At 44.5% G+C, this 11,600-nt stretch overlaps 1 protein-coding gene across 1 annotated transcript; it reads right to left on the bottom strand.

The window, feature by feature from the left end:
- Positions 1 to 316: 316 nt before the first annotated feature.
- Positions 317 to 1,260, bottom strand: LOC120282750. The gene is made up of 2 exons (XM_039289601.1): positions 1,068 to 1,260; positions 317 to 999 (listed from the first exon to the last, which is right to left on the bottom strand). The coding sequence occupies exons 1-2, from the start codon at positions 1,258 to 1,260 to the stop codon at positions 317 to 319; spliced, it is 876 nt and encodes a 291-aa protein (XP_039145535.1).
- Positions 1,261 to 11,600: the final 10,340 nt, after the last annotated feature.

Below are 11,600 nucleotides of genomic sequence, written 5' to 3' on the forward strand. Positions count from 1 at the left end.
TGTCGTCAAAGTATACGACCAGCGACTTGCCAATGAAGGGCCGCAGTAGTTTATTCATGACCCTCATAAACGTGTTGGGGGCGTTGGACAAACCAAATGGCATCACCATCCATTCGTTTAGTCCTTCACGCGTCTTGAAGGCGGTCTTCCATTCGTCACCAGGCCGCAAGCGTATTTGGCGGTACCCGCTCTTCAGGTCCAATCCCGTGAACACCGTAGCACCACTAATCTGGTCGAGCAAGTCATCCAAGCGAGGGATAGGAAACCGGTACCTGATAGTAATTTTGTTGATGGCTCGACTATCAACACACATGCGTCACGTGCCATCCTTCTTTGGCGTCAACAAGGCTGGGACCGCGCATGGGCTCATGCTTTCGCGGATGTGCCCCTTCGCCAACAACTCCTCCACTTGCCTCCGTAATTCCTCATGCTCCCTTGGACTCATTCGGTAATGTGGCCGGTGAGGTAGGACAGAGCCCGGATGTAGATCCACATGGTGCCGGATGTCTCGAAGAGGTGGCAGGCCCTCCGGTAGGTCATCAGGGAAGACATCCTGAAACTCCTCCAGAAGAGGAAGAACAACTTTTGGAATCTCTACATCTTCCAAGCCTTCAGTGACTGCTCTACCGAGCAAGATGATCGCCGTTTCTTCCTCCTTCAACTCCTTTCCGAATGGTGCATAAGACAGCAGGTTGACGTTGTTTGATAGTGGCTTCTCCATTGGTTTGCTGGGTACTAGCACCAACTTTACTCCTCCGTAGGTGAAACTGTAAGAGTTCGCGCGTCCATCATGGAAAACCCTCCGATCATTATGCCAGGGTCTTCCTAATAATAAATGGCACGCACCCATGGGCACGACATCACACCATGCTTCATCCCTGTACTTCGCACCGATGGAGAACGTAACCAAAGCTCGTTTGGATACTGTCAACTCTCCTCCTCTCTTTAGCCATGCTAATTTATATGGTGCAGGGTGTTGTTCAGGGAAATCCGGAGCTTCTGCACAGCTTCTTCAGATATGATGTTCTCACAGCTACCTGCATCAATTACGAACCGACATACCTTACCAAGAATAGTACAGGAGGAGTGGAAGATATTGGTTCGCAACCAGTCGTCTTCCGTAGCTCGAGGCGTCAAGCAAGATCTGCGCACAACTAGAGTTGTCCCCACGTCTCCCTCAACTATCTCTTCATCGAGGTCACCCTCATCATACAGTGGTGGAAGAACTTCGGTTGTGTCTTCTTCCTCCTCCGCCAACATAACTTCGTTTGCCCCCCTTTTCCGACGATCGGCTTGCGGTGACCTCTCTCTCCTAGCGAAGCATTGTATATTGTTGTTGCTTTGCCTCCTCTGGCAATAGTGGCATCCGCCCGGTCGAGCGATGGGAGCCGCTCCCGAGTCACACCACTCGGGTTAGTGCCGATCATGCGCTACCGTTGGGAGCCCCACCCGAGCTCATAGAGGATGATCGTCGTTGTTGTCGCTCAATAATTAGTGCTTGTTGATGGGCCGCCGAGATGGAGATTGGATCGAACAGGTTTACTGTCTCCTGGATCTGAGTGCGCAAGCCACCAATATACCTTGCCACTAAGCGATGCAGTGGATTCACGAACTTCATTTCGAGCCAACAAGCTGGTAGAACTTCGAGTGGTGTACTCCTCCACGGTCTGGCGTTCCTTAGCGAAGATTGTGCAATCGGGTTGAAAAATTATCGTGTCGATAATTGTGGGGTAAGAGTTAGAGCGCATGTGTTTCTTCATCTTCTCCCAAGAATTGATCTTGTCTTTTCCCACCCTATTGCGGTTGAGCTTGATTGTTGCCACCGGTGGTGCACGCCCTGCCGATCGTGTTGCCACTAGCGCCACTCTTTTCATCCTCAGGGACTCCTTTGAACTCCAAGACTTCCTCGACCGTGGTAAGCCAATCAAGGAACTCCTCCGCTTGTAGTCCACCATGAAATTCTAGAATGTCTACCCGTATGCCCGATTCCCAACGCCTATCTTCATCGCGGTGATGACGGGTGTCAACCCCACGATCCCGTCCTCCCCGACGCCCTGCGATGTCAGCAAAGTAACAATTGTCTTCCTCGATGGTGCCATCACTCCCACTCTCGGAGACACGCCCTTGATTGCCGCCACCCATCAATTGGGCAATCCATTCAGTCAATTCCTCCATCATCCGCTCCATTCGAACATCCAAGATGCGGCCAACGCGCTGCTCAAATCTAGCATCGTCATCATGATCGTAGATCTCCTCCACCCTTTGTGTAGGTCGTCCCGTACCACGTCCTCGCGGTGCCATGATCGCTTCGGCTCTGGTACCAAACTGATGCAGTGGTATACTCGAACTGTTGATTCGCGCATGAATACCTAGTACAAGTCTTCAAAACCTGTTGATCAAAGATAGCCAGGAATTGGAAAGAGAGTAAATTTTATTACTCAAGAGAATAACTATTACAAAACTGAATTCCTCTTGCCCATAGGCTTACATTAAATAGGAAAAAATATCAAAGATATGAAAATAATCCTAAAACGGAGATAATTCGAAAATATACCAAAAATTGGTAAATTTTTCCAAATACCCGCAAGAAATAAAAAGAGTTAACAAAATAAAGACTAAAGCCATAAAGCGACTTACAAATCGAGATTTCTAGCCAAAGAAATGGCGAAATCAATTATTACTAAAAAAATAGCAAAATCGGGGTTTTCGAGGGCCTAAGCGATGGAATTTGGCGAAATCATGCATGACTCACGAGTTTCTTGCGACAAACTCGTGACTTGTGTTTGTTGGCCCGTTTCCCATCGGACTAGGCCCAAGTAACCTAAAAAAACTCCACTTTGCCCGGCGAATTACTAAAAATACCCTTATTACTTCGAGTCCCACTTCCGCATGAACACGCATGCCATCTCCTCAATACGTCCCGCATCATTCTCCCCAGGCGGGATAGAATTCGACCCCAAATTTTCATCATCTGAAGAGTCTCCAAAGAAGGGTAATAAATGTTTGATATTGAAGACATCCACCGTTCGGATATGGCTAGGGGAGTCGAGCCGGTGAGGCATTGGAATTAATCTTCTCAATAATCTCAACAGGCCCAATTTTTGCCTTGAGCTTATTATACTCCCCAACGAGAAAACGCTCTTTAGATCACACGACCCACACAAAGTCACCCACCTCGAACTCACTATGGCGGGCGGTGTTGGTCGGCATGCCTCTTATAGCGTGCATTTGAGGAAGTTAAGTTGTCAAAGAGCAGGTCTTGTGAATGTCTTGTAACCCCGTGACAAAAATCGGCGACCTTTCCATGGACTTTAGTCTTTGCGGGAAGGGAAGGAGGTCAAGTGGTCCACGTGGAGCGCCCGAATACACCACACGAAATGGGGTGAATCACGTACTCTGTTGGTAGCATGGTTGTGAGCGAACTACGCTGATTCAACTTCATGTCCCACCCTTTCGGATGGTCCCCCACAAGGCAGCGCGACAAATTGCCAGGGGAGGCGGTTGGCGACTTACATGCGCCCATCCGGTCGAGGGGTGATATGCGCTCGCTCATGTTAAGTTGGGTATTCAACATCTTCCACGAGCTTCGCCAAAAAAATGACTAAGAAAACGAGTATCCCTGTCGGAGACAATGGAGGACGGAAGGCCATGGAGGCGGTAGACATCTCGAAACAAGAGTTGGGCGACATTGACAGCATCAGTAGTTTTCTTGCAGGGGATGAAGTGCGCCATCTTGGAAAAACGGTCCACCACAACAAAAATGGAATCACTACCACGCTGGGTACGGGGTAGTCCAAGTACAAAGTCCATGCTGATGTCTGTCCCACGGCCGTAAGGATACTGGCAGCGGCATATAAAGGCCGGCGTTGGTGGCTCCCCCTTTGGAGATCTGCCAAATCCGAAACCGTTGGACAAATTTTTCCACTTCTTTGCGCATGCCCGGTCAGAAGTAGGAAGACTGAATCAAGTGGAGTGTTCGGTCCCGTCCCACATGCCCTTCGCCATGCAACTCCCTAATGATCTGCAACCGTAGGTTGCAATATGGAATACAGAGCTAATTTCCCCGGAATAAGTACCCATCATGCAGCACGAAATCCGTTCGCTTTGCCGCTTGGACATCTAAGAAAATCTCCGAAAAATATGGGTCAGTAGCAAATAAATCACTAAAAGAGTCAAAACCGGGTACCTCAGCTATCATTGTGACCAAAAGGTTGCTCCGCCTACTGAGCGCTTCCGCCACGCGGTTAGAGACTCCAGCTTTATGCTTGACAACAAAGGTGAACTCATCGAGAAAGTTCATCCACCGTCCATGGCGCGCGGACAACCTATCTTGCTGGTGGATATGTCGGAGGGCGGCATGATCTGTGTACAAGATAAACTCCCGATGAATCAAATAGTGTCTCCATCGTTTGATAGCCTGGACCACTGCATAAAATTTGATTTCGTATGTGCTGTAGTTCAGGCGGGCCCCTGATAATTTCTCGCTAAAATAGGCGACGGGCCTCCCTTGTTGTCTTAACACAACCCCAATGCCGACCTTCGAGGCGTCAGTATGCAACTCAAATGTATAGTTGAAAGTGCGGCGATTGCGAGGACCGGTCGCGATGGTTAAGCGCTACTTCATGAGGTGGAGCGCGCATACGCCTCGGTGTCCATAAGAACTTGCTCCCCTTCATACACTCTCGATGAGGCGCCATAATCTGCTTTGAAATGTGAGATGAGCCGATCACGTAGAAGCGAAGCGAGGCCATGGAAACTCCTCACCTCGGTGATACTTGTTGGAGTCGGCCCTTTGTTGTATTGCAGTGATTTTTGGACTCATCCACACGTATTCCGGTTCTGAAACAACATAGCCAAGAAATAATACCTTGGGTGTAAAGAAAACACACTTCTTTCTTGCTGCATAGAACTGTTGGGATCGAAGAACCGCTAGGACATCCCGAACATGCAAAAGGTGCGCTTCTTAGTTTGGACTATAGATGAGGATGTCGTCAAAGTATACGACCACTGACTTGCCAATGAAGGGGCACGATGGTTTATTCATGACCCTCATAAACGTGCTGGGTGCGTTGGACAAACCAAATGGCATCACCATCCATTCATATAGTCCCTTACGCGTCTTGAAGGCGGTCTTCCATTCAGTCACCGAGGCCGCAGCGTATTTGGTGGTACCCGCTCTTCAGGTCAATCGGCGTGAACACCGTAGCACCACTAATCTGGTCGAGCAAGTCATCCAAGCGAGGGATAGGAAACCGGTACACGATAGTAATTTTTGTTGATGGCTCGACTATCAACACACATGCGTCACGTGCCATCCTTCTTTAGGCGTCAACAAAGGTGGGACGCGCATGGGCTCATGCTTTCGCGGATGTGCCCCTTCGCCAACAACTCCTCCACTTGCCTCCATAATTCCTCATGCTCCCTTGGACTCATTCGGTAATGTGGCCGGTGAGGTAGGGACGAGCCGGATGTAGATCCACATGGTGCTGGGATGTCTCAAAGAGGTGGCGAGGCCCTCCGGGTGAGATCATCGGGGAAGACATCCACGAAACTCCTCCGAGAAGAGGAAGAACAACTTTTGGAATCTCTACATCTTCCAAGCCTTCGATGGCTGCTCTCACAGAGCAAGATGAGCGCACGTTCTACGCCTCCTTCAACTCCTTTCCGAATGAGTGCATAAGGCAGCGAGGTTGGCGTTGTTTGATAGTGGCTTCTCCATTGGTTTCTTTGGGTACTAGCACCAACTTTACTCCTCCGTAGGTGAAACTGTAGGAGTTCGCACGTCCATCATGGAAAACCCTCCGATCATTATGCCAGGGTCTTCCTAATAATAAATGGCACGCATCCATGGGCACGACATCACACCATGCTTCATCCACATGCCTTACGTGCGATGGAGAGCGTAACCAAAGCTCGTTTGGATCTCGTCAACTCTCCTCCTCTCTTTAGCCATGCTAATTTTATGCGGTGCGGGTGTTGTTCGGTGGAAATCCCGGAGCTTACGCACGAGCTTCTTCGAGATATGATGTTCTCACGACTACACGCATCAATTACGAACCGACATACCTTACCAAGAATAGATGCGGGAGGAGTGGAAGATATTGGTTCGCAACCAGTCGTCTTCCGTAGCTTGAGGCGTCAAGCAAGATCTGCGCACAACTAGAGTTGTCCCCACGTCTCCCTCAACTATCTCTTCATCGAGGTCACCCTCATCATACAGTGGTGGAAGTACTTAGGTTGTGTCTTCTTCCTCCTCTGCCAACATAACTCGTTTGCCCCCTTTCCGGCGATTCGACTTGCCGATGACCTCTCTCTCCTAGGCCCGAAGCATTGTATATTGTTGTTGCTTTGCCTCCTCTGCGATAGTGGCATCCGCCCGGTCGAGCGATGGGAGCCGCTCCCGAGTCACACCACTCGGGTTGAGTGCCGATCATGCGCTACCCAGCTGGGGAGCCCCACAGGAGCTCATAGAGGGATGATCGTCGTTGTTGTCGCTCAATAATTGAGTGCTTGTTGATGGGCGCCGAGATGGAGATTGGATCGAGCAGGGTTTCTTGTCTCCTACGGATCCGAGTCGCAAGCCACCAATATACCTTGCCACTAAGCGATGCGTGGATTCACGAACTTCATTTCGAGCCAACAAGCGGTAGAACTTCGGTGGTGTACTCCTCCACGGTCTGGCGTTCCTTGGCGAAGATTGTGCGATCGATTTTGAAAAATTATCTTGGCGATAATTGTGGGGTAGAAGTTAGGCGCATGTGTTTCTTCATCTTCTCCCAAGAATTGATCTTGCCTTTTCCCACCCTATTGCGGTTGAGCTTGATTGTTGCCACCGGTGGTGGCACGCACTGCCGATCGTGTTGCCACTAGCGCCACTCTTTCATCCTCCGGGACTCCTTTGAACTCCAAGACTTCCTCGACCGTGGTAAGCCAATCAAGGAACTCCTCCGCTTGTAGTCCACCATGAAATTCTAGAATGTCTACCCGTATGCCCGATTCCCAACGCCTATCTTCATCGCGGTGATGACGGGTGTCAACCCCACGATCCCGTCCTCCCCAACGCCCTGCGATGTCAGCAAAGTAACAATTGTCTTCCTCGATGGTTCCATCACTCCCACTCTCGGAGACACGCCCTTGATTGCCGCCACCCGTCAATTGGGCAATCCGTTCAGTCAATTCCTCCATCATCCGCTCCATTCGAACATCAAGATCGCGGCCATGCTGCTGCTCAAATCTAGCATCGTCATCATGATCGTAGATCTCCTCCACCCTTTGTGTGGGTGCGTCCCGGTACCACGTCCTCGCGGTGCCATGATCGCTTGACTCGGTACCAAAAGCGTCTGCTGGTATACTCGAACTGTTGATTCGCGCACGAATACCCAGTACAAGTCTTCAAAACCTGTTGATTAAAGATAGCCAGGAATTGGAAAGAAAGTAAATTTTATTACTCAAGAGAATAACTATTACAAAACTGAATTCCTCTTGCCCATAGGCTTACATTAAATAGGAAAAAATATCAAAGATATGAAAATAATCCTAAAACGGAGATAATTCGAAAATATACCAAAATTGGTAAATTTCCAAATACCGGCAAGAAATAAAAGAGTTAACAAAATAAAGACTAACGCCATAAATGGCTTACAAATCAGAGATTTCTAGCCAAAGAAATGGTGAAATCAATTATTACTAAAAATAGCAAAATCAGGGTTTTCGAGGCCTAAACGATGGAATTTGACCGAAATCATGCATGACTCACGAGTTTGCGCATTGTGACTTGTGTTTGTTGGCCCGTTTCCCATCAGACTAGGCCCAAGTAACCTAAAAACTCCACTGCCCGGCGAATTACTAAAATACCCTTATTACTTCGAGTCCCACTTCCGCATGAACGCACATGCCATCTCCTCAATACGTCCCGCATTACATGACAAAAATGAATAATTATATATGCATATATATTTGTAAAATTATAGTGGTACCCCCCACCACAATTTACACCAACAAACACTTGTTATAGGCGGTGGTAAAAAACAAGAAGTCATCAAATTAAGCTCCTGCTTTATAATTTGCATAAGGGCAGTAATATTATTATAACAAGTTTTTAATAAAATTCAATGCATGCACAACCCTCAATTTACACCAACAAACTTGTTATAGACGGTGGTAAAAGAGTAAAAATATGATTTAGTCATCAAATTAAGCTCTTTGCTTTTATAATTCGCATAAAAACGAGTAATATTATTATAACAAGTTTTTAATAAAATTCAATGCATGCACAACCCTTGACATAGTTAAACCCGTGGAAGAGCCATGCTAGTCATCTAAAAACGAAATCCCGTCTAAAAAATAGCTGGATTTGGACAAAATATTAAGTTTATTGTTTGGGTTTTGGACAAAGAAAAGAGCCTGTTTAAAAAAAAGGTCGGGCCTCAAGCATGATATTTTAGGTCTAGGTCCAGCTCAGTTCACCCAAATTATATACAAATAACATAAATAAATTTGTTATTTATAATTATTTATAAAAAAAATTAAACAATTTACTCATGAGCCTTAATTTAAAAGTGTAAAATTCTAATATAATTTAATATTTTTTTTATAAATAACTTATTTAGAGTTAATTTGATATTAAATTATTTTTATTTTGAAGTGTAAACTCTATTTTTAATAATATTTAATTTTAATTTTAATACATTTTAATTTTAACTTTAACTTTAATAAAAAAAAGCTAAATGTTGGCGGGTTTGTGCGAGGCTTGGTTGTGTTTAAAAATATAGATGGGCCTTAGATTAAAGTATAGGCTCGAATAACCAGCCAAGGATAGACTTGGCCAATTATAATCACCATTATTATTAAGTCTTGGTGTGGCCTAAACCCGGCCCGGCCAAGCTCATGGACACCTCTAGACATAGCAATGACTTACTCAAGCCGCTGGACACTGAAAACAACTTATAATAAACTAAGCTCGCCGGGTGAACTGAGCACCTAAGGAGCAATTTCAAAGGGGATTTGGCTCAACATTCAAGGGAATTAAAGATCATAGCCGACAAGCCCACCTTGGGGGTGTACGTGGAAGCTTCTCAAGAGTTTCTTCGATGATCTTTCATCGGCAATATTGAAAAGACGGTTAAATATGCTTCTGGTAAGATACCTATTATACTAAATAAACTGATAGATCGTACAATAACATTAGGAAATAAAGTTGACAGAGAGAGTGCGTGCTTCAATTAGCCAAATAACCAAGAATAAAATAAAACTAAAAAACCAAAAAGGAACAAACTCGCATGTAACCATCCTTATACCAAGAAACTCTACTAGCTTTGAAATGCACCTTCATGAGTCAACAACTTGGTAGGTAAAAGAGTTCAATAAATCCTAAAGCCTTCCCCCACTATTTAAATTATACATTGCTCTCAATGTCTGTATACAATGTTAAAAGAGATGAATGACAATGCAACAATAAAAATGGGAGGTGAATGGAAAACGATTACTTCCCTAGTGTACATATAAATGTCAATAGTCCTTAAAATTGGTATGGTACATTCCTTGTTGTGCCCAAATGGTGGCCGCCACTCAAGGTCAAGAAAAGACCGAGCAACCATTTTGAATTAAGGGTGTTGGGTGCTGCATTACAAGTTCGGCGAAGCCAAGTGGGAAGTCATTAATGCTCAACAAAAAGCAAAACATGAAAGTAAAAATCCACAAATAATTCCAAAATAAGTACAAAATCGGCAAGGCTAATCATTGCCATAAAAGATGAATACAAATATTGAAAATAAAAGATACAACTGAAGATAAAATAAAACTAATACTCCATGCAGAGGTGTAGTGACAGACTCCTGATGAGTGTGTAAATTATGCAAATATATAAATATACAAGTATTTAATTGATACTACAAGTGGTCCGTAATACCGCAAGTGTACAGGTAATCAAGTAATACCTCCTGGGTAAGCACAAGGGTGAGAGGCTCCTATTACTTCCTTTTCAATTAATCAATAGCCTAATCATTTACACACTTTCCTTAGTTTACTTGTATAATACTATTGAACAATACTATTGGAGATGTTGTTATGCACACTTGGAAGGAGTTGGGAGTATGTACGATAGTTATCTTAATTATTAATTATTATAGCCGTTTAGTGTCAATCGTGTTCTAGGATTGAACCAGGGAAATTCAAAGGCCTACTAGCCCCAAAACCCTTGGTGACTAGGTTTAAATCACTAGGAACTTAAGATGGAATCTTTTCTATCTCAGCCTCCTATGTTTGCCTTAAGTACAAGAATTCCACGAGAAGAGACCAATCAAACCATAAGCCTAAGGGGCAATCAATCCCTAATCTGGAAACATAGCTATGCCTAACCTCTTAGAACATGCATAGATCTATCATGGCATGGTTGTCATCAATATGGGGGCTTAACCTCCTCATCCACATCAACAGTAATAATCAATTAAGAACATACAATGTTTACGAAAACTAGAACAATGTATATTAATCAATCAAGTTTCTTAAATAATAACCGAGGGACTTAGATATACAATTCCCCTCAAATTAAGTTATTGTGGATCATAAAAAGTAAAGCATCAAAGCACAAGAGAGCCACAAGACCAAATAAATACTAATAAGCGTTCAATGTATTCTTTCACTAAATTTCTCCAATAGTTCTCCAAAGGTTGGGATTAGAGGATCCCAAGATTGTTTGGATAATACGTGTTACTCGCGCCCCTCTGATGATGATCCTTGAAGATACCTGTCACGCGTGATCTTCTCCAATGATGCTCATTGATGTACTCTTGAAAAATCCACCAGAATCTACTGGAATATGGAATAAACCCCAACTTCCACCGCTCAGATCTCTAGAAATCCGACCATCCTATCTTATTTGGCAAAAGAGTCTCCCAAATTTCAGAGAAACATAGGGTATTTATAATATCAGCTCTGTCATGGCCTTACCATGGGCATTGTGATGCTCGTGGTGAGTAAGTTGTTTCTTGGTCTTTAATTCGCATTTTGGCACGATCTATGGCCATTATGTGTCTTGATAACATCTATAATGGTATTCACAATGTCCGTTATGAGGCTGTTGTGGCTTTTGTGTTGCTTTTGGTTGTTCCATACTAATACAGCTTGATCACAACAGTGATAAGTATAGACATCATGAATAGTAAGTTTCCATAACGCTTGTTGTGAGGTATGGTGCAACCTTGATTCAGCAATTTGGTTCATTTTGCTTCAAAACACCCCTGATTCTGCTTTTTTCTAAATAAAAAAAAAAAAGAAATAATGGCAATGGTGATTAAAAGAATGAATTTCATACAATTTCGGTGCTCAACATGTAAAACACTATGCTAATTCCAGTGTAAATGATATAGAAAATATGATTAGTTTAGCACTTATCAAATATCCTCACACTTAGGCTTTTGCTTGTCCTCAAGCAAATAAAATAGATAAAAATAGAATACATGATAAGTGCTTGATCTCAGGCGACTAAGTATGGAGTTTCAGTAGTACGTGGGATCAATCTAACGCCAGGTAGCATGGTCATTCCTTACAATGAGTAGTCTACTCTACGACAAAATTATAATTCCCAAGTATCGATCTCCTGG

The sequence above is a fragment of the Dioscorea cayenensis genome, chromosome 18, assembly GCF_009730915.1.
Source record: "Dioscorea cayenensis subsp. rotundata cultivar TDr96_F1 chromosome 18, TDr96_F1_v2_PseudoChromosome.rev07_lg8_w22 25.fasta, whole genome shotgun sequence".
Classification (NCBI taxonomy): Eukaryota; Viridiplantae; Streptophyta; class Magnoliopsida; order Dioscoreales; family Dioscoreaceae; genus Dioscorea; species Dioscorea cayenensis.

Coding starts and splice junctions, on each gene's coding strand:
- LOC120282750 (XM_039289601.1), bottom strand. CDS start 1,260: ATGTTGGCGGAGGAGGAAGAAGACACAACCGAAGTTCTTCCACCACTG. Junction 1,000..1,067: donor CTCCTCCTGTACTATTCTTG/GTAAGGTATGTC, acceptor GAAGCTGTGCAG/AAGCTCCGGATTTCCCTGAA.